This window comes from Clavelina lepadiformis, chromosome 7 (genome assembly GCF_947623445.1).
Source record: "Clavelina lepadiformis chromosome 7, kaClaLepa1.1, whole genome shotgun sequence".
NCBI lineage: Eukaryota > Metazoa > Chordata > Ascidiacea > Aplousobranchia > Clavelinidae > Clavelina > Clavelina lepadiformis.
Genome location: NC_135246.1, coordinates 17,465,227 through 17,491,144, shown reverse-complemented (window position 1 = coordinate 17,491,144; position 25,918 = coordinate 17,465,227). Strand labels below are relative to the sequence as shown.

General features: G+C 36.6%; 6 protein-coding genes across 7 annotated transcripts; 1 reads left to right on the top strand and 5 right to left on the bottom strand.

The window, feature by feature from the left end:
• Positions 1 to 96: 96 nt before the first annotated feature.
• Positions 97 to 2,538, bottom strand: LOC143464717 (uncharacterized). Its single transcript, XM_076962654.1, has 5 exons — positions 2,164 to 2,538; positions 1,691 to 1,727; positions 1,500 to 1,559; positions 637 to 788; positions 97 to 441 (listed from the first exon to the last, which is right to left on the bottom strand). The coding sequence occupies exons 1-5, from the start codon at positions 2,221 to 2,223 to the stop codon at positions 355 to 357; spliced, it is 396 nt and encodes a 131-aa protein (XP_076818769.1). The 5' UTR covers positions 2,224 to 2,538; the 3' UTR covers positions 97 to 354.
• A 1,443-nt stretch (positions 2,539 to 3,981) lies between these two features.
• Positions 3,982 to 7,129, top strand: LOC143464716 (contactin-associated protein-like 4). Of its 2 annotated transcripts, XM_076962653.1 has the most exons (7): positions 3,982 to 4,109; positions 4,731 to 4,986; positions 5,081 to 5,207; positions 5,545 to 5,721; positions 5,940 to 6,094; positions 6,160 to 6,295; positions 6,760 to 7,129. In XM_076962653.1, the coding sequence occupies exons 2-7, from the start codon at positions 4,753 to 4,755 to the stop codon at positions 6,948 to 6,950; spliced, it is 1,020 nt and encodes a 339-aa protein (XP_076818768.1). In that variant the 5' UTR covers positions 3,982 to 4,109; positions 4,731 to 4,752; the 3' UTR covers positions 6,951 to 7,129. The 2 variants fall into 2 exon arrangements, with proteins under 2 accessions (XP_076818768.1, XP_076818767.1); XM_076962652.1 differs by lacking the exon at positions 3,982 to 4,109 and having other exon boundaries at positions 4,169 to 4,986.
• A 1,773-nt stretch (positions 7,130 to 8,902) lies between these two features.
• Positions 8,903 to 10,907, bottom strand: LOC143465165 (uncharacterized). Its single transcript, XM_076963345.1, has 5 exons — positions 10,741 to 10,907; positions 10,049 to 10,085; positions 9,847 to 9,906; positions 9,480 to 9,634; positions 8,903 to 9,334 (listed from the first exon to the last, which is right to left on the bottom strand). Exons 1-5 carry the CDS (start codon positions 10,900 to 10,902, stop codon positions 9,152 to 9,154), a joined length of 597 nt encoding a protein of 198 aa, XP_076819460.1. The 5' UTR covers positions 10,903 to 10,907; the 3' UTR covers positions 8,903 to 9,151.
• A 2,158-nt stretch (positions 10,908 to 13,065) lies between these two features.
• Positions 13,066 to 14,867, bottom strand: LOC143465365 (uncharacterized). The gene is made up of 5 exons (XM_076963602.1): positions 14,726 to 14,867; positions 14,450 to 14,483; positions 14,307 to 14,387; positions 13,917 to 14,053; positions 13,066 to 13,669 (listed from the first exon to the last, which is right to left on the bottom strand). The coding sequence occupies exons 1-5, from the start codon at positions 14,792 to 14,794 to the stop codon at positions 13,454 to 13,456; spliced, it is 537 nt and encodes a 178-aa protein (XP_076819717.1). The 5' UTR covers positions 14,795 to 14,867; the 3' UTR covers positions 13,066 to 13,453.
• A 789-nt stretch (positions 14,868 to 15,656) lies between these two features.
• On the bottom strand, positions 15,657 to 17,645 carry LOC143465504 (uncharacterized). Its single transcript, XM_076963834.1, has 5 exons — positions 17,181 to 17,645; positions 16,962 to 16,998; positions 16,717 to 16,803; positions 16,258 to 16,394; positions 15,657 to 15,950 (listed from the first exon to the last, which is right to left on the bottom strand). Exons 1-5 carry the CDS (start codon positions 17,232 to 17,234, stop codon positions 15,789 to 15,791), a joined length of 477 nt encoding a protein of 158 aa, XP_076819949.1. The 5' UTR covers positions 17,235 to 17,645; the 3' UTR covers positions 15,657 to 15,788.
• A 423-nt stretch (positions 17,646 to 18,068) lies between these two features.
• Positions 18,069 to 21,360, bottom strand: LOC143465666 (uncharacterized). Its single transcript, XM_076964073.1, has 5 exons — positions 21,193 to 21,360; positions 20,159 to 20,195; positions 19,262 to 19,363; positions 18,898 to 19,055; positions 18,069 to 18,680 (listed from the first exon to the last, which is right to left on the bottom strand). The coding sequence occupies exons 1-5, from the start codon at positions 21,343 to 21,345 to the stop codon at positions 18,450 to 18,452; spliced, it is 681 nt and encodes a 226-aa protein (XP_076820188.1). The 5' UTR covers positions 21,346 to 21,360; the 3' UTR covers positions 18,069 to 18,449.
• Between the last annotated feature and the right edge of the window lie 4,558 nt (positions 21,361 to 25,918).

The following is a 25,918-nucleotide window of genomic DNA, read 5'->3' as shown; positions in this document are numbered from 1 at the left end:
CTGTAGTATATTTATACTATGACATCAGAGGTATTGTACGTAAGAAGCCGACTCGATCGGGTTTGATATTGTATGACATGAAACCCTATTCAAAGATTTCAAAGACGACTACTCGTGCATTTATTAAACAATAGCTTTGCAGTAAAATAATAAAATATTATTGCTAAATTAAGAAACAAAGACGTTTTTTTCAGCGCAGAAACTTTGTCATCATCAGAAAACCTTTTTCACGCATACAGCAAAAAATCTTGTGTGTTAATTAAGGATATTGTGCATAACTAAGGCAATTATATGTGACTTGATTTTCAAGGCAAAAATGAGCACAGTTACTCAATGGGAAAGAGCCCAGGCTATTCAGTTTGGAGAAGTGGTGAACGCCATTGGCGCCGACTTAGACCCATCGATGTGCATTAGTGTTGGTGAGGTGACAACTGGACCTAACTGTCATAAACACGTTTGTACATGAAATGGAAAATACACGTGCAGTGTAGGATATAGTCTATACTCTATACAGTGGTTAGTTAAAAACGACTAATTTGATCTCATTTCTTCGTGTAGAAGTGAGAAAAATTATAAGAAGTTTCACAAACTTTGCTGCAATGCAGGCCAAAGACCTTCAACGATATGCCTGCCTACCTGTTGTCCTGGCACGTTATAAGGAACGGCCGTCGTTACGGTTGCCACGTGAACTGGGTTGCTTCGCATCTGTTGTTGGTTCTTCGTTCTAATGCAGATGTAGACGACAGACCCAATAGCGATAAGACCCAAAACGATTCCAACCCAGAAATCTGCGACAAAAACGGTTCGAGAAACGAGAAACTTTTATTAATAAAAAAGCAGACAACATAAGAGAAGGCAGAGAACGCACGCCCCATAAAGCATATAGCTCAATTACCCTATGGTGTATTTATTAAAATGCAACATTATTTTTTATGCAAAATTACACGCATTAAATTAGAAAACCATAGTTCGAGAAATCTCAGCAAAAAGTATTACGTCATCGACTACCAAAGGTTTGATGGTTCAAAATACCGAATGAATAAAACAAAGATTTACGATGTCCACTTTGTGATGTAGTAGGGAGGCGACGGACTTGCTGGACAAAGCAATGATAACTTTTGCTGATGTTTAATGCTACTGTTCTTGTAAACTGACAGAGTTGGGCAGTCAGTACTTTGAAAGTAATGGAGCAGGTACTTGGCAGAAATTGTACCGTTGTACCCAATGTATCTACTGCTCTTGCAAACCGAACAATAGAGCACAAGAAACTTACAAAAAGTTTGCTTCCATAGAACTATTTGAACAAAGGTTAGCTCGGTAACCGAAGCTGAAGGGGTAAGGAGTCATCGCCAAGTTTAAGTTTTGCGCCAAAGGTTTTGCTCAGTCGGAAGATAAATATAAATACCCCCTACTATTTACTACTGTAAAGGTTGTAGTTGTTCAAAGTAAAAACTTGAAGTATTCATATGTTCGATAAAATACATACAGGCAATACTTACACCACAAAGCCCAAACGTAAGTGCAACATAAGAATATACCACAGCAGTACGTGGAGGAAACTGAAAAGCATAGAACTTAGTAAGTTGCAAAATTTTTTGCCATTGAGTGAGAGTTCAAAATTTTTTGTTTAACGCTTTCTTTTATTATTTGATATATTTTGAAATGAAATGTAACAAAATTGTGTACTTACCTGGACAATAATATCCACTCCCACAGTATTCAACGGCCTGCAAGAAAGTTAGAATCAAATTAGTTTACTACGATGCATGAAAGGACAGAAAAATTAAATTCGCGTCACCACGTAAACCAGGTCACAAGCGGATGCTTGACGTAATGTCTGCGTAATGTGTCCGTAATGCTCTTTCTACTCTAAAACATTCTGTATATGATCATAAACTTTATGACGATCTCTCAAAATTTCAATAACATTCTAATTCCTGAATTGACCGGTTTGTTGTAGGTCTATCATAACCAATATTTAAATTTTAGCGTAATAGAAAGAGGTATATGGTATTAGGTAACAAGACACAAGATAGCATGAACAAGATTACCGCATTAAGAAAACAAAAAAAATTGGAAACTTTGTTTTAAGTCGAAGTAAATGCGTGTGTAAACGTATACGTCTATGTATGCACATAATAATAAGTTAGTGAAACTACTTACCGAAGCCAAATCACAGGAAAGGCCAATTGCCCATGTAAAGGCCAAAAAATATGCTCTCATCGTCCTAATCGTCTACAACCGTTATTCTTAAAAGTATTTCTTCAAACGATTAGCATAAGTGTATAAAAGCGGTCAGCAGCGTCTCTTGTTCTGTTTCTGGTCTTACCGACATAAATAAGTCGCATAGAATCTGTTGCTGACTCTTAAATCATGGGCTTCTGTTATTCTGTATTTGGTCAATACTACTTCCGTTGCTATGTATGAATGTTATTATGCCTTTGTCTAATTTTATTAGATAGTTATATCAGTTTTTATTGCTTTTAAAGCACTCCGAATATGTCGTTATAAAAACGGTATGCCTTATGAAATGGTATAAATTACGTTAGTATCTTCCACTTTTTTGTAGCTTCCATATGTCGAAATCTACTATAAACCATGTTGACAAAAGGCTGTAAAGTCGTAGCTAGTCGTAGTCGTAGTTAGGCTAATATTTGAGAATGACTTCTTGAGAGAAACTAAAATGAGGGGCCGTCACATCTGTTCTCATATTATTATATAGCCTACAATCCTACATGTTACGTGATTACAAAAATAGTTGCCCCCACAGATTATGTATATCTCATGTGTTAATAAATAAGCAAGTTTGCGCGCTGTGTGTATGTCCATGAACCAAAAAATTATTCAACAACTGTGTTTGAAGTTTTGAACAGGAGTGTTTAAAAAAAACGCTTTTATTTGTCTTTGTTTGCTTCTTAACACAGTTTAAGTTTTCCAAAGTTGTTAAAAAGTGGTGATCTGACTAGAATGTGTACAGTATAGACCCCTTTATAAGGTCTTTCATTACGTTTGAACACGTCATCAAAACTCGTAAAACTGGTTACCATTTGGCTTGGACGTTTAGCTTCAACTAGATAGTATTCTATTACAACGTTCTAACTGACGTTCTCGGTCTCTCATTGCAATCGCAATCTGAGAATAAACGTAAACTCCGCTCGTATAGTGCGAATATCTCGTCTGAATTCCGTCCAATTCCTGAATGTTGGTCGAGAAGGTTCGCGTCGACTCAGCATTCTTTAAAAACCATTTCGATCGAACTCATTTCTGAAGTTTCTTCACAGACCGTGGAAATTTGCTGCGACGTTCGTCCCAATTAGCTGCACATAGCTTGAGCCCGTTTGGCGAAAATATTGGGAACTTAGTGTGGACAAGTTAAGTGTGACGAGGATACTTAAATATTTTGTATCTGAAGTAAATAATCATTTTTATCAATTTTGATCCTTGTCTGGTTTCTCTTGTCTGGAAATTGTGGATAGTTGCTTGATTTGTTTTTCCCCGCAATGTAATCCCTTGATTGGAGGTTTTCAATTTGATTGATGAGTGTATTTGCACTTTTCACTTTTCACCTCCTGTGACAATCTCGCAAACTTGTTGTACACCATGAAAAATGTTTTCATTTTTTATCAGTGATTTCGATTGTTGAAATGAGTATGTGTAAAACAAGACCAGATTAAATGCATTTCCTTGAGTTACCACCGGCAGTTTATGAGAGGTAAGCGGTCAGTTTTTTGCAGTATATGTTTTTGGTTCGGACCGCTGACTGCAGGATATAAGAGAAGTGAAGGTATAAATTCTTGCAATATTCTTGTGGGCTGATTCACGTTTCTCGGAAGATCGCAACCGCTTGAGGCAAACGCTTGCGTCATCGTTTGATGTGTTTTCAAAAACATGCGATTAAAATCAAGTGTTAAGTAGTTGCAGTTAATTCCAGAAGTAAAGTTACGACAGCAAAGTTAAGCAGCGTCGCATCGCACTTATTTGTAGCTTTAACAGGATGCAAACTAGAAGCAAGCAGCCTAATTGAATTAATTAATCAGAATTTATTTTCCGGGTTATTTGTTTTTGCTAATTTAAGTTTAACATCAGTTTCTGCATATCGAGCTTTAAACGTACGTATAATAGTTTTTGTTATGATAGTGTTGTTAGCAACTTTAACAAGAACTATTTTAAACTGACTACACAAGTCATTCAAATACAATTTTATTAACTCCAGCTTTTTACTGTTTTCTTACAAAAACTTTAACGTAGCAATTTATGTTTTTCGTCATTCGGCAGCGCATATATGACAGGTAGCGAAAGCAGGTTACAGTATTACCGACAAAAGGTTTACTAAAGAATGGTCCTCTTAGATTAGATAATTTATTTATAAATTATTTACAATCTTTCCTTTAGCTTTGTCACAAGAAATCAGAATAAGTAAAGTGACTTTTGTATCATGACATACATACAGTTTCGAACAAACTTCTCAAATACACTTTTGAAAATTTATTAGTGTATTATAATATTGTCAACATCTGATAACAACACAAGCAGTTTGTGTTTTCGCAAGGATTAGAACAAACAAATCTATAGTTGTTCGTCTATCTAAGTTATTTTTTAGACATTGTTTGTTAATTTACACTGTATAACGCAGAAAAGTTTCGGTTCCGTTCGTTGCACGGGGCTCTGGCGTGACGTGTGCGAGTTCATCAGCAGACCTTCTTGTCTTTGTGACGATTTTATTTTCGCAGCATATAAGGTGGATTTGAAAAGATGAATCAAGTTATTTTCGCTCTTCTTTGCTTTGTCGCAATCTGGTGTGTGAGATGTCAGCAAATCGATTCTGAAAACAACTGTCCAGGCTACACCATTCAAAACTATATACTGGGACCGGATGGGTACACAATGCAACCCAGAGTTAGCGATGGTACCCCTATTCACCAATCTAGGCCTGGAAAAATTGGTCCCCGAGGTGTCCAGGGTGTAAAAGGTGAAAAGGGGTTAAAAGTAAGTGATTTTACCCTCTCTTTTGACGTGATGTAAAGGCAGTAAAGGTGTGGTGCAGGAAAACGAGTTTTTGCAAAAAAAATTTCCTTTGCAGGGTGAGCCATCAGGGACACCAATCAACCTGGCATCGGAGATCCAGATGTTAAAGAGAGAGATGCAGGAGATGAAGTTCAATCAACAGATGTTGAAGATGGAAGTCGATGAAACCAAAGCATTGTTAGGTAGAAGAAGTTTATGTTATTTGCTAAAATGGCATGTGCAGCGTGATTTGAGACATTTTATATTTCAAGCATAACTCCTTAAACCAAATACAAAAGTTATAATAACTTCAGAAATACTATCGCCTCGATTATGTTTTTTATCCTACTGTGCGCTTTAACGGGAAGAGGCCTCTTAAAGAGGAACCAACATGACCGTAGGCTAAAAAAGACATACTACCGTGTAAAAATGGTAGAATTAGTTGTTGTTATACACGTCGTCAAGTACAGGAATGCCGTTGTGGCAGGATTATAATACGATAAATTTTTGTCGAGTTGACAATAAGCATTCTTTGTACAGAAAAAGGCGGAGGTGGAAACAACCAAGTCAATCCTTCAGATTCAAACACCAGTGATAATATCTTCACTTGTGACGACATTGATGGAGATGAGAATGACTCTGGAACTTATCTCCTCTCTCCTGATCCTGGAAATGTCGAACCGTTCAATGTTCGTTGCAACTTTACAGGAACAACAGGTCAAAAAATTACTTTGTTACACAGAAAGACATTAAGTAATAGACGTTTTGTTTATTGTTATTTAACGAGTACAATGCCTTTAAAATGGTTTGTCTGTATGTTTTCCTTGTCTGCTTTAACTGTATAATTGTTGTATGAAATTGTTTTCAAGCAATGTGAAAGGACTAAAATCACTAAGCAGGCAAAAGTATATCTTACTTGAAATATTTTTATAAAGAAACCGTCATCGAACACGACACCATGGGTGAGATTGAAATCACAACAAAATGTGGTCCGCGGAAATGTTATAAACGACCAGTTCGCTACGACGTGTCCATGCAACAAATCGTGGCTTTGATAAATCGATCATCGCAATGTCGTCAGTTCATCAAGGTAAACGCGGAAGTGAACCAGGTAGTTTTTCAGGCTCGTCTTTTAAATTTGTAACATTGTTTCAGTATCGATGCAAGGGAAACCTAATTTTTAGTGGAAGCACTTACTATGCAACATGGTTGTCACGTGATGGGACGCATATCCATTACTGGGGAGGAGCTACGTCACGCAGGGATGGTTATTGTGCTTGTGGAGAAACAGGTGAAACTTTCTGCTTTTTCCTTCTGTTTGGAACATGATTTGTTAGATCCTTTTAACTCCTGCTTTTGCAAAAAGTTGATACGCCAAACTGCTGAAATTTTAACTGCTGTATAGCCTATACTGCAAATATCTTCTCTGACGTCTAAATAATGTTGCTTATTATGAATGTTAAACAACAACTATGACGTCAGCGCTGACATCATTGAATGCTAACCAGATATTCCAGTGGAAAAGCCACGTGCAATGTGTCTTATTAACCTATTATTTAATGAACATTGTGAAGTTTGTGTAATCCTTTTGGGTTTTGCTACTGTACTGAAAATGATGTATAAAATTGAACTATTGTATTTCTTATTATTCTTGACACAACTAGATCTATACAGCTTGTAAACTGCAATTAAGAGCTTTACATATTTTGCAAAACACGAAATCTGTCTTTACCAACAAATGTTTTTCATTTTCAGGAACTTGTCGCCGTGCGAACACAAAATGTAACTGCGACAACACTCGTCAAGAAACGTCAGATGAAGGATATTTGACTAACAAGGACATCTTGCCTGTCACTGGGATGCAATTCGGTGATTTGGATGACTCAAGCGAAGCTGGTTGGCACACACTCGGTCCTCTTCGATGCACTGGGCGCAATCACAATTGATCAAATAATTCAGTTTTGACTGAGGAAATTATTGCGTCATTGTGGCATCAAGTGAACAAACCTATCTTTCCCTTTTGCGCGGATAAAATCAACTTTAGTTTGTCAAACTTGCTGTATATTGCTTCTTTAACAAAAGTTTTCAGTCTTGGTTGTAAATAAAGCAAGCATAGAAATCACAACACTCTGTCACTTTCTATTAAATATTCGTTGTTGCTCATCAATCTCCGCTCGGTCGCTTTCATTGCTATAATAACAGTAGACGGAGGTATTTGCAAACCCAATTCTGGCAAACTGGACAAGTCAGCCTTACAGCAACCTGTGGTTACCCAACCCATGTGTGTTTACACCTTAGCGCCTCACGTGGGGCCGGTGTAACCACTCGAACACTGGAACACCTACAAGGTACTCCGCCATGATAAGTACACAAACGTACAGCAAGGCTGGGCACAAGAGTAATCTAACACAATACGACACAATATAACCTTTATGTCAAAACAAACATGGCGTCCGTTTTCCACTTAAAAAATTGCATGGCAAATCACAAAATCAAAGCGAAGTTGAACATTTAATGGCAATTTCTTGAAGTTTAATTCCATTCCTAAATAGCTGGGCGTCAACCTGGATTGTAGCTTGACCATAAAATCACAAACTAACATTGACCGCCTGAAAGCAAAGTTTCATCGAGAGTGTCCAAATATCTCTTAAGCGTTTAACACAGTGGTTCCCAACCTATGGTGCGCGTACCACTAGCGGTACGCGAGAGCTTTTTAAGTGGTACCGCGTACCGCTGAACATGATTTTCGATGTGCTGTGAGTAATGGGTTGCCCCGGATAGACAAGCTTGTGCAGAAGAAACAGTTGCTTCTATCAAATTAAATTGTGTTTTCTTGCTATTCATTGGTGTTATGGTATAGTAATAACGGTAATAACTACAAATACCGGTACATTTGAGTAAAATAAGTCATTCAGGAGCCAGGTGGTACGCAGTGTAGTAAAAAAAACGAATGAGTGGTACGCGATCGCAAAAAGTTTGAGAAACACTGGTAACAGGTTGCTTTGTTCAACGGTAACAAATTATCCACGCGCTGGCCCTCTCATATGCACCTGCAGGGAACAGCACTTTAGCCAGGAGTCACACAGCACTCATCCAGCATGCACCCAAAATTCTTGTCCCGCTGAATGAGGCTTTCAGTACCTTCGCCGAATGCCTCTGAAAGGAACCAGTAACCTTAATGTTTTTGTTGTATGGAGTTGTCTCGCTATAACCAGTAGAAAATAGTATTTATGTGAAAATTCGCATACCACAGCACCTTCTATACACTCGATACTGCTGGCTTATCTGCACAGTGTCGACTCGAACTAAAAAACGCCGTCTATTTGTGAAAAAATCAACTGCACGTTATAATGATCTGCTCTTTGTGTCCCGTGCTTCTTGAAATATACATTTCTGACTTTTACAAAACAATTTGGCCACCACCCCCTTTAAAACCATGAGTTAAAATATATGCCGCGCTGTCGGTTTGTCTGTCTCGTGAAAACCAAATAGCACCTAATATTATGACGTCAAACGTCACCTTAATTTTTGTCCTGAATAAGAATCCTGAAAGATTGTTTCCAAATACGAAAGAGAAGAGTTAATGAATTGCATTATGTCACACCAAACTGATAGAGTAGCCTCTGTTAAAGGAGAAAATCTAATTTCGATCAACTTGATTTTTTGTAATCAATTTTACAACAGACAACGCAGGTGTAATTATGTTATAAAGCAATCCTACACGTACAGTATTCAAAATTACGGAAACATGACAACCAATTTTTTTCTGTTTCGACATTGATGGACAGCTGGTTAAAATGTTCTATCTTCATTCATTGTCTTATCACGTCAACTCGTCTTATTCCTATTCACTGTCTCTAACTGACCTATAGCCTACGTCTTCAAGTATAGAAACATCTTGGCACACTCGATTATAATTCTTTAAGGTAGAAAACAATGTTAATATTATTGATTCACGTTGAAGAAGAAAGTTAACGAAGCATTTCAATAAGCCAAGCAAGAAAAAGAAGCATAAACGCAGAAGCATAATAGCGTTGAGTTATCAGAGTAATGTTATCAATTTCTAACAAAAACATCACCCTAATAAGCATGTAGCATAATTACAACATTCAGTCGAAATAAAGGCCATATGAGAAGCGCCATGAAATTAGGCGCCATAATTTGTTGTTACTGGCTGCAACGGAGCTGGATTGTTGGCCGACGAAGTAGTGTAGTCTGGCGGCGCCATTTTTGATTCGTTCACCTGTTGCATTCCAGCCATTCCATATTGCTGTGGTGGGTATTGTGATTGATAAGGAGGGGGCGTGTTGTTGTCGACATAGCTAATGTTCTACAACAAAGCATTGTTAATAGTTTACAAAGTGACCTCAGCAAAGTATAGAACAGCAAATGTATTAAAACAAAATAGCGTTTGACAGAAAAAAAAAGGCAAAATGTAAAGCAAAGAGTAGGTTATAGAGAATGGTTTGTCATACCTGCTGCCCAACGGGGTAAGGTACTGTTGCTGTAGTGGTCGCCACGTGAATCGTGCCAGTCTGGGCCTGCGGCTGGGGCTTTTTCATGCAGCGTATGCAAGCACAACAACAACTCACCAGAAAGACAACACCCAACACCAATCCAAACCAAAAGTCTACCATATTTCAATTTATTTTAACAAAGACAAAAATAAATCAAAACATCATGTACTCACTAAAGGTACAAATACTTAGACGCTAATTTAAACGTGTTATCGCTTTTCAGAACATTTCTACGTGATGTTGGTTTATTAATTATGTGTTTATTGTACAGTGTTTGGCATAGATTAGCAGAAAACGACCCAAATTTATTCAAAACAATACTTACACCATAAAGCGTAAACATAAGTGCAGCAGTAATAATAGCCGCAGCAGTAGGTGTTGGAATCTGAGAAATATTTCAGAAGTATATTTAACTCACTGTAAATATTTTCTGGCATTTTTTTTCTTTTAAAATTTTATACAATTGGACAAACCGAAATTTTCTCGATAAACGTAGTGACATTATGTATTACTATCGTTGTACTCACTTGGACAATAAAATCCGTCTCCACAATAATCAGTGGCCTGCGAGAAAAACAATATTGACAATGTTTCAGTTTGACAGTATCCACGCAACAGTGATTACAAATATACGTCAGGTTGTAAACCTGGTCACCTGATGTAATTTTGTATTTCGCAATGAGTATTTACTAAAGCAAATAGGTTGGTCGATAACGCACATAGCGAAGTTCTCTTCCATATTTGGTGTACATAGGTTTACGATAAGGCTTAATTGTACAATAAAGTTACTGTGAGATATAGCCTGTCGCCTACCAACCTACCATTTTAATTAGACGGTTTTTTATGTCAAACAGAGCTGTTACAGTCCGAAAAAGCTAGTCGCTGACAACACAAAATTACGCTACCAAACCGTTCCATTAACTATAACATTATGATTTGAGAAACGTGGCTATAATAAATTATGATAAGATTATTATAACTTATTCCATTGACCGTCGTTTATTAGTATTTCTTTGAGTGCACACTGTATGTATTGTATTTGCACCAAGAAAGTTATTTACGCCAGACACCATTTAAAATGTAGCGCTATAACAGCTGGCATCAATCATTATATGAAAGATATTTTTGTATTAAAACATAAAGCATAACAGATGGAAAAACACCGTCATTAATCGTTACTAACATGAACTTAATTGTCTATGATTCTAAAACCACTCACCGAAGCCAAGCCGCAGGTAAGTGCAAAGGCGCATAAGGTCAGATAATGTGTTCCCATATTCCTGTTATAGCACTTTAAAATCAACCTCAGCACGATCAGTTCTCTTGAAAATAATTCTTCAAAACGCACTGTAAAACTTTGACGTCTGCTACTTAGATACATGAATAAAAAAAACAAGTTTTTATTATTTCTAGGTGTTAATAATTTTAACGGAATCGTAATGACTCGAGCCGTGTTTTGCAAAGATCTTGAGTCCCTTGCTAGAAAATTACATGAAATATGAATGATAGAGTCAATATTTGAAAAACTCGACTTGACTCAACGAACTTGTTTTGAACGACTTGACTTGAGTCTTAAAAGGAAAATGACTTCAGTTGACTGGTGACTAGAGTTTAATAACTTGGCTTCGAATCTGATTTATAATTGAATACTTTTTTCTTGGTTGACATTTCGTTATTTCATTATACACTGTACACAATAGGTAAGTGCTGTTAGTATAACCTAAAATATCCCGAAACTATACTTGAATTTAACTATCTTTCGTTTCTCATGTGTGTAAAATATCGTGATCTGCTGTACTTGATTAATTCAGTGGGCCGACACATAAATTTGGTTTCATTATGTTTGTCAAGAGATTCGAACAAATCTTTTTACATCTGACCAATTTGGTTTTATTTGTTGGTTTTGTCTTATGCTTTACATTACTGTTTCGATAATCATAACGTACTAAAATCAATATTTCTGACAGGCTGGTAATAATAATAGCTAAAAAGAAAAGAAAAATGTTTTCTACATTCGTCATGCAAAGTTTAACGCTATATTCTTGGGAACAACTGATCTAAGTAACTTATCTACCTCATAAATTGTCTAAAGTTTCCTTTAATTTTATTCAGGCCTATTTTTAAGTTAGGGTTGTGGCAATAATCTCCTTCAACAAACCACTACTTGTAAGTAATTTCTTTTTTTCGAGTTTCAGGTAAATGTTATAAAGCAGTTAACGAAGTATTAAAACTTTCACTTAAAATTATTTATTTCTTAATATATCATACAACTCTTACAAATACTGTTTTATTTTAAATTACACCTGTTGTGTTTCATGAACTTAACCTATCACTTTCACAAGGATCAGATATATAACATAACAAACATTCAATCTGGTGGTCGCGTTATTGGCTGTTATATAGCCTACCGTTATCACTGTCAGCCTGTTCTCTACCACTCCATTCATTTAATACTCATGCACAAATAGAAATCTTCTCTGGTCTGTCTCCAATTGTATCCGGTTAATTATTAACCTAACCACAGGTTAGCGAGGGATCGCATTGTAGAATATAATCGCTTACCAATCTCCAGAATTCCAGAAACACGGGCATTTCACTTTAATGTTGCAAATAGTAGGAAAACTAATTTAGTTCTTGTGTATGCTATTGTGATATATGAGCACCGTGTGTACCTATATGTATGAGTATATATCATATAGGTTGTATATAATTACCATGTACTGTATAACATTTTAGGGGATGCGTTTTCAGATCAACAAAAGAATGACCGAAATGACATCATCGAAGTAATTTGAAAGAAAATAAATGATATCATCGAATTAAGTTGACGGCCTGACGAATCTCATCAAAACCATGTGTTTTAATTGGTTCAAAAACTTTGTGAACTAACGACGCACGATAATTAAGCTTTTGAAATTACTATTATTACGGATTTCTAACAACAATTAACAATTTTTAGCAATATAATTTTTTATCAATGCGATACCTGGGTGCCAAAGAGGGCAAACGAGTTTATACAGAAATTTACCACGAGGTTATTTTAAAACAGAACCACTTGCCTACATATTCTCACATACGTCCAAACAAAACACAGTTCTTCTAGGGATTTAATCCTACAGTTCTCGTTGCGCTTTCTGCTATTACTTACTGGACGAAATTTCACAGAAGCAAATAAATGTTTTGACATTAACAACCAATTGAAAGTCACACGTAATAAGCTTCTTTGTTTTCTGTTATTGATTTTCATGTTTTCTAGACATTTTTTTTTCAACAAGACAAACCGATTTTTAATCCTTCAAAAGTATGCAAAAGATGTTTATTTACAAAAAAATCTTATCAAAAACGGCAAAACTGTAGTATTTATTCGCTTAAGTTTAGAAGTAATGGTTTAGTAATATCCGAAATTCCACATGAGCTGCGTGCAAGATGCACAACGAAGAGCTACAGCATGGGACCTGCGCTTAACACGTGTGTTAAAACACAGTTGTTGTTGTTGGGTTCATTACACGTGCTGTAATTACTAAATACAAATGTGCATTTTCTACTACACGAGATACAACTTGTAAGTGGAAAAACTTTTATTCTTATTAAATATCCTCAGACAACCAAGAATTGTAGACGCCACTAAAGTGCACGAAAGTTGATATAAACGAGGTTGTAATGTATCAAACCTTTGAAGAGGCGACAAAATTTAACAGCTGTAATACCTCAAATATCAGTTTTATAATGAATGTTAACAACACAATATTTTCCATGTGGCAATAAAGTATAACACAACAGCTGAAACAGATTATCATCTTTAGTTGTTCTATTTACAGTACAATCATATTTAACAATGTCAATCACACCAATACAACTGAGGTACATTGCACGAAAAGCTGTAGGGGTATTGGGGAAAGAATAACTGCAGCCTACAACAAAGATACAGATCCTTAGGATTGATTTTGTGTTGGCGGGGGATACGGGGCTGCTGGTAGGGTGGTCAAGCCAGGTGGGACTGGATAAGGTGTCGGAGTGCAAGGTGGTTGGGCATACACATTTCCAGTTTGTGACGGATTGCTTTTATTTCCAGTAAAGTAGTCCTTCTGAACTTGTTGGTAGGAAGGTGGATAGTCGTTGCTGGTGTTTGTTCCACCATACCCCGGGTTCTAAAAATTTAAGAGCAAAAACAATTTGGAAAATCATAGATAATTAAAAGCGGTACAAGCCGACTATAGTGCTAAAACCAGCATAAAGAAGTACGTAGCGGGACCAGGCATATCTACCCATGCCACAGTGGTTGTTGTGACCTATGCAACAGCTATGGTAAATAAATAAAAAACAGCTCGATTTATATCTTTTATTATATTCTTATATCTTAACTTCAGCCTGTGCAGGACGTTTTAACTGTCTTACCGGTATTCCGGTTTGCTGCGTTGTCACCGTGGTAACGTGAAGATTTCGTTGACGGCGACGCAGACTACGTATGAAGCAGATCCTGACGACTAATAGAATGATTGAAAGAACAAACAAGATGATTCCAAACCAGAAATCTGTTTTGAAAAAGATTTATAAGATGTTATTTAGGGCATACAACGTTGTTCAGCATAGGAACAGTAGCTCCAATCTTAACTAATCTGTCACAAAATGTAACGCATCATATAGAACCTCTACTGTGACTTATATAGTATATAACTGTACTTTAGCAGGAATGCACGAACGGAGTCAAATACACAGGCAAATTTGATGGTGAATGTTTCGTAAGTTTAGGCTTCTGGAAAAACTGTACTAATTTATTACACTTACACCACAGGCCCCAAACTGCTGTGTAGTAACAGCATGTATTTTCATAGAACTCGCAGCAATAACCGATTTCGCTTCCTTTATCTGCAAAAATTTTTTTTAAAAAACCTTTAAAAAACGTAACTTTGTGCCGTAAAAATACTCACCATAACAAGTTCTGCTGTAACAAAAGTCATATGCCTGCAACACATTAAAATGCTTTCGTTACTGCTAAATTTCAAGGCGATAATGATATTCCTCCCTCCAGCATATGCTGCAATTTTGATTAAATGTTTGATGGAAAAACATTCATCAACCCATAAGAAGCAAAACCACACAGGTATAATTTCCAAAAGTATGTTATTTTACCGCAATGCAAGGTATAAATGATTGTCGTTTTAAGTTATTTTATTAGTAAGTAACGGTAAATTTGATCGACTTACCCACGTCAAAGGCAAAAACAACTGGCAAAAACACAATGTCAAAATGGAAGTTTTCATAAGCTCTCCCATATTCGATGCAACTGACAACAAAAAACCTGCTGTCACCAACGTCTACTTAATCTCTGTAACGAGAAAAGCACCGTCATTGGTGAGCCTGGTACAGTCGTGTTTGCATTATTTACTTAAAAAGGCTTGTTGACTCTGGGGGAAGTTTGCTTTCGAAGTGTAACCAGTTATATAGGCTGGGCTTGTAATGTCTTATTCTGCTTTTATTTAATTTCCTTCGTCATGCTATGGTTTTATCCTACGCCTTTTATACAACAAGGTGGAATAGAAGTTGTGTCGGTCGCCATCTTACTTCCTCATTTAACAATTGTTTAATCGATGTGCAATGCACGACGTCATTATTAAATTTTTACGTTCTCTTTTCACTTTTCTCTTAACGATATTTAAAGCTTTCATATGATATATGTAAAATTCTATTAGCGATAAAAACTTCCCATTCTGTTTTCTTATTGCTTCCTGCTCGCACATAGGTTTGTATTCACGTGCATATTGTCTTTATCGAATTTCGGCTTTGTGGACAAGTTCCCTTTAAAAGGTACATCACGCCCTATGCGGACGCATTAATTAATGACGCACAATGAACCTTGTAGTGCCACACTGCTGGTGTGATTAATGACGTATAATGAACCTTGTAGTGCCACACTGCTGGTGTGCAAGGATTTAGTTGTGTGCACCTGCAGCCACGCAGCAATCGTACATTTCAAACCATCTTTTTGTGGCCTTTAGCTCCGCTTTGAATAGTTTCAGAATAAACGTGAATTTCTTTGCCAACGTTCAACCCATCAGGAACGTTTTAGAGTTTATATTCCACTGTCAAAAATCTACTTAAACGATCCGGCGCTTTCAGCCGACGACATTGCAGTAGTTGCAAGAGAAATTGTTTATTTCAAGCGTTATATTTTATTTGATTTATTTTTTAATAGGACGATATGACGTAAAAAGAAAAATGTAAATTGAATAATAAAGCTTATGCCTAATAGCTAGACGTCAGACATAATCAAAGTGGTTCTCCGACTGCGCCATTCAGCGTGCCTCGAAAACAATACGCCTGTGGACGGTTCCCTTCTACAACTACTTGTGTTGTGTCCTTCGCAGCAATTGGCTGACTTTGAGATTGTTGATATGGCGGTGGGTAGCGGATAGAACCGTAGCAATGATCCTAATAAAAAGTGTGTATGTGTTTTAACAATAACGTACATATCTTTTTCATTTCTCATTGTTATCACATGTTTTTCGTAATTGCTTGCACACAACATTTACAACAGCGTTATTCTACCCCCAACTTTGAAACTTAAGGCAGTCAAAATAGCTAAAGGCGTAAGTTATAATTCCAATACCATATTATGCATAGCCACTTAACGCGTATAGGCATAATATATGGCATATGTAAAAATATGTTCAGTGGGCTAGGTTTGGAAAGTAATGCTGTTAAGAGGCCTCAGAACACCATAACAATACCCCCATACCTCTATTTCAACTTCGCTAGGGTGGTTAGGTCTTGTCAGAGTTACGTAAACGTTTCGTCGGTTGATCACACATGCCCATATCCTTATGAGGATGCAGCTGAGCACGAGAACCGCCAAACCAATGCCAACCCAGAAATCTGTCAATGTATAAACTGGCCCTTAAAAGTCCTGCTCCGTCATTTGGATAGATATTCAAGTTAATCTAAATCTTATGCGCCTAAACCTCATAAGAGAGCTGAACAATTGTTCAGGTAATTATTTTATTGATTGCTATTCACTGTATACAGGATATAGGGTGATGTGTTGGATTTTCTTAAGGAGCATGTTATCTCTACATTTGTCATACAACATGCATATAGCTGCTTGTTAATGGGCGGAATTGTTCATCAATTGTTAGCATATAGTTAACAATGTTTAGTATAACACTGTAATGTAGTTAATAAACCGTCATATACTTACACCATAAATCCACTATTGTTAACTTTTCAAAGCAGCAAGCATCCTCATAAAGAGAACCGCAGCAGTATCCGTTTAAGAGTTCCATGTCTGTATGTGTTTGTACATTACGTAAATTGTACATAAATCAAAGGTAAGAGATTAACATAATATCATTGTCATAAACATTTTCGGCGAAAGGTTTTTATTTTGATAGTTGGCAAATTGTTAAGTTTTATGAATGTAAAATAGGTCGGTAGTGAACGTACCTGGGCACACAAGTCCGAGTTTACAAACTTCATGACTCTGAAACAGTTTCAAATTAACTGAATATGAAAATATCTGTGAGCAAGAAATCTAAATCTCATCATATTTTCCAGATAAAGATAGTTTTTGATAACAACTAATGCCCGTATTTAACCGCAATATGACTAAATGGCAAAAGCAAAACAAATATAAGAAAGAAATATACTTTAAAGACGACTTACTGTAGCCTGGCAAAGAAGCATGGAAGTCACCAAAGTGAATTTAAGCAATGTCATTTTGAAATACTTTTCGATTCAGGTCTACTTAGACGGGTGTTCACTTGCTGAGAGTTATGTTTAGTAAACACACGATTAAATTCAGTGAATCAAACTATTTCTATATAATTAATAAAACCAGTCAGTTTTGTATCTCGCTTAGATTTAAAACACTTGCGTGGATCATAAAATGATTCTTCGTTGAATTTTAAAATTTAATCTGATGCAAAATTTTTTTCTGATATCGTTAATAGACCACGGTAAAGAAAAATTTTTACAATCACTGCTGTACCTGACTTTCAGGTTTCGATCATAACTATTCCCTACTTCGACATTCATAATTATCCTTGTTTGAAGCCAACAGCTATTCCTTAGCTTACTGACGGTGGCCACGAAACAAGCCTCACGAAATCAATAAGTGTAAAATTTTCTCGCTTTTTGTTTTAAGCGTTTGGGAACAAGTTCTATAACATTGTTGTGCCACCACAAACTTTCATGTTTGTATTCAGCCGCGCAAACAGCGACTATACATACGGCTTCCATATAACATTACAACACTGGTTGCTGCTGAAATATTTAGCTTTGGCATGACTTTCGTTGTCCATAAAATATGACAATGGCACTTGCTACCTCAGAGGCAACTGATTTTCAATCTTCGTTTGGTTGGTTCCGGTTTCGGCAGACACTACTTAAATATACTCGGCCAAAGATTAATAGTTTATTGAGAAGCTTTATTGTAAATAGGGTTGCTGGGTATTGGTGATACGAACGACCAACATAAATGACACAAAAATCAGAATAAGAATTCAAAACATGACACGCTTTATACAACTCCATAGAAAGCACGTGCAAGGGAATGTCAACATTTGTTTTATTCACAGTACATTAAAGCAAAGCAGTAGACAATCGCTAAAGTGGACAAAACCATAAAAAAGTGCGTTAGTGTGAAATCACAAAAGCTGCAGAAAGCAATACATACGTTATGTACACAGGCTGCAATATTCAGTAAATGATAAAAACAATATCGGAAACACACGAATTTGACAACGTTGTCAAATTAAAATATTAAAATGGTTTACCGTGACATGGAAAACGTATATGTGCTTTAACTCATAGCGATATATGAAACCAATTACCGAAAAACACCTTCCAAATGACCCCTGTCACTGATTTGTTACATGCATAGCTCTCCCCGGCGTGCACAACTCATTTCACCACAACATCGGCGACAAAAAATCAGTGATTAAGCGCTGGGTTAGGAGCCATTGTTGGCTGGGGAAACCCCTGCGCAGTGGGGTAAGGAACGGGCTGAGTGGCGGGGTACGGGGGCGGAGCGTAACCTTGCGGTGGGTAAGGTGGAGCGGTTTCTTGTTTTGAAAACTCCTGAAATTGCGACGAGATTCCCTGCTGTTGGATCTGATTGTAGGATGGTGGCAGATCGTTGGTTGGTTTCACGTAGCCTGGGTTCTGTGAAAAGAAAGAGTATTTTATGTTTTTCTTGTTGGACTTGGTAATAACCTGCACTAATATACGATACATGTCTCTTTACTTAAAGCTATCGTTTTTTGTTTTATATTTAATAGCTATTCGGTATGATAGATGCTAAAATTGATAATTAAATATTTCTTTTTCTTGTTAAGGGTTATTTATTCAACTAAAAAATTCTTCACAAAATCAAATTTACCTGCTGTCCCACGGGTCCCGCCATGGTTACCGTGGCAACGTGTACCGTATGAGTCTGAGGCATAGTCTGTTGCATGCGCATGCGCAATTGTCGTCGTCGGCAACCGGCGATACATCCCGATATTAGAAGAAGGAAAATAGCAAGACCAAACCAAAAATCTACAAAATGAAAAATTAGAATCCAAGCGAGCAGTCTTCCGGCTGCTTTACAACACATCGAACTTGGTCTAATAGCAGCTTTCTACATTTTCATCGGAAATGTTTAGCATTATAGAAAGCTCATGGAAGTTGATTAAACGATGCGAACCAAACTCGCTGAGATAGTCATGTACTACACATATTTAAAATGGTGCTAGCATACTTACACCACAATGACCAAATCGAAGTGTAGTATCGGGTTCTATAACAGCATTGGTAATTTCCGAGGTAATTCCTGTTACAGCAATATGCAGACGAGCTGCCTCTATCTTAAAATGAAAAAAAGTTTTAGTAAATAACGGATAAAGAAGGTTCCACCATAGCGCATACAAGTGTAGCAGCGAAACAGTTTGTCATTATTATTCCCCACTGGCGCGTGAAAAAAGGACTTAACTTAACTTAAAGGTTAAACCGTGGTTAAGGGAGTGGAAAAAACCTATAGCCAGGGTTGCCATACCGTCCTTATTTATAAGATTTGTCCTTATTTTAAAGGTCCGTGTCTTAGAAAATATATTTGTCCTTATTTCTAAGAAATGTCCTTATTTTCACTTTCGTCCTTATTTTTAGGGCGGAGGTGGGCACTTTTGTCCTTATTTTGGGCATTTTGTCACCTTACGATACCATTTTGTACCAAAGAGATACCAAAATTATGAACATGCAGATAGTGTCTTGTTTTTTTTTGTTTTTTTGTTTTTAGGAACATTGGTTGCTTTCTCTTGTTGTACACTGTTTAAGGTGGTATTCCTCGTTCGTTTTCTAGTCGTCCTTATTTTTGAGTTGAGACTGATGGCAACCCTGCCTATAGCTATAGCTATACACGGTTGATCTGGGTTTAATACCCAATGCTAAGTAACTTACATCAGAAATGTTTTTAACTTAAACTCATAACACAGTAGTTTGCCCTAGTGACGTATGCAGTTTACATTTACGTTCACATTTTATACTTTTTATTATCAGTGAAACTCAGCATGGTATGAATGAATGACGACAAACAAAAGTTTTGTTGTTGAAAACTTTCATCAGTTCCACCGTAATCGTAAATGCCTTAGGCCGTAAATGCTTACCGGTGCAATATCGACCGTTTCCACAAATCTCTGAAGCCTGAAAAACAAAATTAAATTTGTCAGCATTTCTCTACGTCCCTACTTTTCGGAAGTTTTAATGTTGTGACGAGATATTTTTCTCTGACGTTGTTACGTTTCAACAGGAAATTGTGACGGAACAAGAACTCGTTGAAAGAGAGCAAATTTTAAAACACAAACTCAGGAATACTTTTTGCTAAAAGTTGTATAACAAAATTATAAAACAATAATAAAGTTCCAGCGTCAAGCCGTACGTTGGTTTCGATTTTACAGTCCACCGGAACAATTTACCACCATTCACATGGTTAAGTGTGCAAAAGCGAAATTATTGGTCATTCTTTGATTAAAAACGGGGATTTAATGCATGTTCTTAACCAAGCCATATTAACACACGAAATTTGAACATTAGCAGTCATGATCTGACGTAGTGCTATCAACTTCACACCCTGCACGCTATGTATTGAGCTTTTACGAAACTTATAGCACAAAAATTCATTTGTTTGTTATATCCACTTAGCGCGTTGAAAAACGCTATATGTAACGCTAAAAGATTCATTTGTTTTTGTTAGCGCAAACAGCGAACAAACATTAGCGTTTTTTTATAGTTGTTTTCTTTTCAACCCTGGCCGAATACCTTCTACACTACGCAGTAAAATTTTTCGGGTTGAGTTTACTAATAAGTTCCCAATAAAGACTTCTTATGAAATGAAGTGCGTTATTCAACTACAAAAAAAGGAAAAATTGATTTCATCAAAAGTAGTTTTACTCTGGCTAGAAACACGTCAAGACATCTGTGTGGCGTTCCCATACAGCAAGTTCTTGTTTCAGCTGCGATTATAAGAACGAGTGACAGGAAATCTTGTGCCTAAAACTGGACAACCAGCAGACACGTTTGTTACGTAAGTAGTGTTTTCAGCCACGAGCTTATTCGAACTGTCACCATTCATGGAACGTCGGAACGCATGGCGTGTCTACATACAGCATTATATAGTCTATATTAAAAATGCAAAGCTTACCTTGACCAAGCTAAAGCACAGTTGACAAGCCAGGACAAATAGAACTATTTTATTATACAGCGACAACATCGCAGTAACTCCAAAAACACTATCGCTTAAATGTCTTCTGTGAAAGTAAACATCGTTATCTTGGCTTCTCTTAACTACGAACATTTCTATAACACTGCTAACAGAACTGTTAATAAATTAATAACACGTTCCTTCCTCTGTTTTTTATATCAACACTGCCTTTAGTCACATTTGAATAGAGTGCATATACAAATATATCGACAAGCACCCGAGACTAAAATAAGCAACATGCTTGCCCGTGGCAGATTTCCATGAAGCGAACAATGGGCATATCTACGTATTACACCGACAAAAATCAACAACGGTGATTTGGCAAATCTATACCTATTTAAACATTAAACGTGTACGAAGGTTTCTTTTTTGGTCTGAGAGAGTAACGATGACATTTCTGGTTTTATTTTGAAGCTATTCAGCCTTTTGTCTAGCATAAAAGTTCGGGGCGTATCCTCGCTATGCCAAATGTACGAAATAGTTTTCTATTGTTGTGAACTAGAAATTTGCGGAACTGATAGAATTGCTTAAAATACCATTCTTCCAGTCGGTCTCGAGACGCAAGATTAAATCTGATATAACACGTAAGACAACTACCCTACCTACAGTATACTTCTTTATTAAAATTTCACTTCGCCTTCCATTAGTGTTAAAGTCATGTCTACATGACATATATGCGTGGTGCAACAATAAAATCTACGGTAGCCACTTCCGCATACGCACCGCTTCAAAACATAACCGCTGATTCATATCTAGTACCTACAGCAAGCAGCTATGAATGTATTTGTAAGGCACACAAGACGCAAAGACCCATTAATCTAATTCTAGCGTCCGATCATAGCTTTTTAACGCTAGTAATTGAAAAGCTGAGTCACGCGCGCGCAAAACGACGTAGATTTTTCTCTCTCATTATGACGTTTTTATACGTCACAAAAGTTTCGATGACCTAAAATTGGTCAGTTTTATTCGGTCAAACACACATCACAGGAATTACTAGCTCATGCTGAAATTATTTCTTGTTTACCAGTAACCTGTTATACTAGCTAGGCCCGTTCGAATCCATTTCTTTCTGTTGCGTAGCCTACGTATGTAATTTCTAATTCAGTATTACATGATACACGCAGTGAAGACTGAACATCTTGCGATGTGTACTTGTACTGTCAGGGTTCAAAGCTTCTAGATCTGTATTTCAGACGCCAACTCATCGAAATATGTTTTATGTTCATTTCAAATCACAAATTCTGCCATGTCTTGTATTGCTTTTCATATGAAAATGATGTGGTCATTAAACAATGACCATCTTGTACGTAATGTACAAAAGGAAAAGATTATATTACAGTCGTTGATTAACTATCAAACTGTCAACTATTTTTGTCTGTAGGCTATCTGTAGTGTCTGTTCACTCTACTGACATAAAACTAATCTCATTAACGAGATAGCGTTTTCAATGCAGATTAAACAAAATACAAAGTGGTTAAAGCTGTAACGCAACCTCAAATCGGCGGTGTGGTAATACCGCTACTCGTCAGAATTGTTTGGTTAGTCTAAGAATGAGAATACTTAGCTGTCTTGTTGAAACTTCTAATTATTCCATCACAATCATGTGACTTCGTCGAATTTGGAAGACGAAAAAACATGCTCACGTGATGCCCTTTTTGGCGTTTAGACGTCATGAGGAAATAAAAATAGAAATTCTCGCGCGCACACACCAACATACGTGCGGTTGTGCAAAGCACACGCGCCTATACCAGTAACTGGTTGAAGTAAGCCTATGTAATAGTTACAATGACCTGTCATAAGGAAGTCTTATTAAAGCTATAGCGTTACTTCTACATCCAGTCATCCACACAAAACAGTGTTTCCTACTTTTGTTGTGCGTGGCACCTTTAAAATACGTTCGATAAATATTTTTATCACCAACAAAGTATCTTTTTCTTTTGAAAATTCACGCATCTAACTCGCGTAACTTTGCCTTGTAGCTATACTGTACAATACCAACCTTTTTTGTTAGTGGATTTAAATCTTTATTGTGTTCTAAAGTCTAAATTTAATGACTATGGTTTACAAGTTATAACAACGGCTAAAGTGATTCACGAATTATTGCCACGGTTGTAAAACGGTTAAAATGGCGCCGACCAATTCATAAAAAAGACATGTTCTGTGTCGTCATGAATTGTCTTTGTGTTTTGCATAAATTCTGAGCTACGTATGTGGAAGTGTTTAGCTAGTATTATAACCATGGTTGCCATCGGTCTCAACTCAAAAATAAGGACGACTAGGAAACGAAAGACGAATGCAACCTTAAACAGTGCACAACTGGAGAAATGTTCTAAAAATGTTCCTAAAAAAAGACACTATCTGCATGTTCTTAATTTTGGTATCTCTTTGGTACAAAATGGTATACTAAAGGTGTCAAAATGCCCAAAATAGGAACCTCTGCCCTAAAAATAAGGACGAAAATAAGGACGCAAGTGAAAATAAGGACATTTCTTAGAAAAAAAGGACAAACATATTTTCTAAGACACGGACCTTTAAAATAAAGACAAATCTTAGAAATAAGGACGGCAACCATGATTACAACGTATTAGTCATCGGATATTGCAACAAAGATAACTGCTGGGTGAAAATTCGACAACCGTGAAATTTCTGCCAGCGAATATTAGCTATTAATATTAGCGCCTTTCAATGTGCTTGCCGTCGATAACTTTCGCCTACCATAGCACCTTACCTTGCTATTTTGGTTTTAGCTTAAAGTCAATCTATTCATTTTAATAAATCTCAGTATATTGATAATGTGGTAACTACTAACCAATTAATTCTTACCCTGAACTTATAACTTAACTGTTGATAATCTGCACTGTCTACTAGTGTTAGGGTAGTCAGGGAAACAACAACAGGAAAACTTGGAAAAATACAAGTCAAAGCCAGAGGTGGGCAATCGATAGTTTGAAAGTACCGTCGGTAACGGTTCGGGTACAGTAGGCTACTCGGCGAAAAATATACCGAACGATCCCGGTATAATTTAAAAAAGGTAATATTTAGTTAAGCATGAAAAAGCTACGAGAAATTGTTGCTTGTTGTAATGTATTTATTATTTTCACCATTGACTGCGTAGATCGAAAAATCTGGTGCTAACCTCGTCGTAGATGGTCAGACAGTCTACATATAGACTGGTTAAACAACATCACTCAATAAATATACTATGGTTGCCATCACTGAAGTTATTCTGAACTTATTCCGGTGAAAATGTTCTAGATGTAAAATCGCGTCACGACAAAGATCGTAGTAGCCTACGTCCAAGTTACAAAAGCTGCAGCCATAATGCAATAGTTTCACAAATTTGGATCACCGCGTGACTGTGATGAACTGATGATATTGTTCACATACTGCCACCTAGCAGTAGCAAAGAATTTATTGCCAATTACGTAAGGGCTGCCAAATGTCCTTTTTCTAAAGAAAAATGAATTGTCCTCCGAGGACACTGAAAAATGCCCAAATTGCCTCCTTTTTGCATTTTGCGTTTTCTTGCTTATAGGCTACTTTCAACAGGATAATATTTTTATGTGACTTGTTGGCATGACACCTTAGTAAAGTCAAATGAATTTTCTGCGACAGCTTGAGGTCTAATCATTTTTTTATCATTGTTTTAATTTAGACAACCATAAAAGCTAATTAAAGCTAAGCAATAATGCCAAAGAGGAATAGGTGTTTTCTGATGAACTACTTTGTTTTCTGATGAACTGCAACAGAAGTATCCTTGTTTCAGAAAAGGACGTAATGATTTTGAAGCTGAAAGAATTATTTGTACATATGCGTACAATTATCGAAAAAGATGTGATAAATTCTTTAAACGTAAAACACTATTTGTTCTACTTTCTCGGGAAATTGTCCTCTTTTTAGGCGATAAAAATATGGTAGGCATACATCACTGAAAACCAAGACTTTGCGTCATCATTGAGTATTTTGATCTTCACAATTACAATCGCTTATAATGTCGAAATAATTCAGGTTGGTTTGCCACTTCAAAATTATTGTTGGTACTATAACAAATAAAGATTTGTTTCCGTATTACTTGTGTGAAGTATTACACAACAAACATATTCGCCATAAAGACCGGCTTCACTGGCGGCTGTAGCAATAAGAGTGAGGACGATTGATGGTTGATAACTTGTTTTACTTCTGCTTCGATGGTATGACTTCTCATTTCTCAAACGGAGTGACAATGCTGTTAGTTGCTTAAATTCTGTCTATGCATATTACTAAATGATAAAGTTCCCATTTTATTTATTTTATCAGATACAAAGGCTTTCACCTTCGGGCAAAGCTTACTGAATGTTACATTGCGCAGTAGTAACCAGTGAAATCGATAACGTAAAAAGAAGGGTTGCAAACATTACATCGATATATATATGGCACACCAGTTCAAGCGAGGTAATTTATCTGAACGTCATTAAGGAGAATTCAAGTCCGGTCAACAATTGAATTGCAAAATCTCAAAACAAAATTTCAGCATTTCGAAAACAACTCAACACTCATGACGTAACCGTCACAGTACAAAATGAAGACAAGGAAAATACACTTATTTTTCCATCTAAGTCAGAGAAGGAAAGGTGATTTTTGTTTCGAAAGACTTCCACTTTTCTTCCAGCTGCAGAAATATGTCTTT

What these genes read in the sequence shown, in the direction of transcription:
- LOC143464716 (XM_076962653.1), top strand. Translation starts at nt 4,753, where the DNA reads ATGAATCAAGTTATTTTCGCTCTTCTTTGCTTTGTCGCAATCTGGTGT. An exon ending in CAACTTTACAGGAACAACAG is followed by an intron (nt 5,722 to 5,939) that starts GTCAAAAAATTA and finishes ATTTTTATAAAG; the next exon opens with AAACCGTCATCGAACACGAC. An exon ending in TTGTGCTTGTGGAGAAACAG is followed by an intron (nt 6,296 to 6,759) that starts GTGAAACTTTCT and finishes TTTCATTTTCAG; the next exon opens with GAACTTGTCGCCGTGCGAAC.
- LOC143465666 (XM_076964073.1), bottom strand. Translation starts at nt 21,345, where the DNA reads ATGTTCGTAGTTAAGAGAAGCCAAGATAACGATGTTTACTTTCACAGA. An exon ending in TTCGATTTGGTCATTGTGGT is followed by an intron (nt 19,056 to 19,261) that starts GTAAGTATGCTA and finishes TTCATTTTGTAG; the next exon opens with ATTTTTGGTTTGGTCTTGCT. An exon ending in CGGGACCCGTGGGACAGCAG is followed by an intron (nt 18,681 to 18,897) that starts GTAAATTTGATT and finishes TTCTTTTCACAG; the next exon opens with AACCCAGGCTACGTGAAACC.
- LOC143465165 (XM_076963345.1), bottom strand. Translation starts at nt 10,902, where the DNA reads ATGTATCTAAGTAGCAGACGTCAAAGTTTTACAGTGCGTTTTGAAGAA. An exon ending in TTACCTGCGGCTTGGCTTCG is followed by an intron (nt 10,086 to 10,740) that starts GTGAGTGGTTTT and finishes TTTTTCTCGCAG; the next exon opens with GCCACTGATTATTGTGGAGA. An exon ending in TTATGTTTACGCTTTATGGT is followed by an intron (nt 9,635 to 9,846) that starts GTAAGTATTGTT and finishes GAAATATGGTAG; the next exon opens with ACTTTTGGTTTGGATTGGTG.
- LOC143465504 (XM_076963834.1), bottom strand. Translation starts at nt 17,234, where the DNA reads ATGACATTGCTTAAATTCACTTTGGTGACTTCCATGCTTCTTTGCCAG. An exon ending in TGCTTCTTTGCCAGGCTACA is followed by an intron (nt 16,999 to 17,180) that starts GTAAGTCGTCTT and finishes AAACTGTTTCAG; the next exon opens with AGTCATGAAGTTTGTAAACT. An exon ending in ACTCGGACTTGTGTGCCCAG is followed by an intron (nt 16,804 to 16,961) that starts GTACGTTCACTA and finishes AAACACATACAG; the next exon opens with ACATGGAACTCTTAAACGGA.
- LOC143464717 (XM_076962654.1), bottom strand. Translation starts at nt 2,223, where the DNA reads ATGAGAGCATATTTTTTGGCCTTTACATGGGCAATTGGCCTTTCCTGT. An exon ending in TTTCCTGTGATTTGGCTTCG is followed by an intron (nt 1,728 to 2,163) that starts GTAAGTAGTTTC and finishes ACTTTCTTGCAG; the next exon opens with GCCGTTGAATACTGTGGGAG. An exon ending in ATAACGTGCCAGGACAACAG is followed by an intron (nt 442 to 636) that starts GTAGGCAGGCAT and finishes TGTTTATGACAG; the next exon opens with TTAGGTCCAGTTGTCACCTC.
- LOC143465365 (XM_076963602.1), bottom strand. Translation starts at nt 14,794, where the DNA reads ATGGGAGAGCTTATGAAAACTTCCATTTTGACATTGTGTTTTTGCCAG. An exon ending in TTACAGCAGAACTTGTTATG is followed by an intron (nt 14,388 to 14,449) that starts GTGAGTATTTTT and finishes AAATTTTTGCAG; the next exon opens with ATAAAGGAAGCGAAATCGGT. An exon ending in CGCAGCAAACCGGAATACCG is followed by an intron (nt 13,670 to 13,916) that starts GTAAGACAGTTA and finishes TTAAATTTTTAG; the next exon opens with AACCCGGGGTATGGTGGAAC.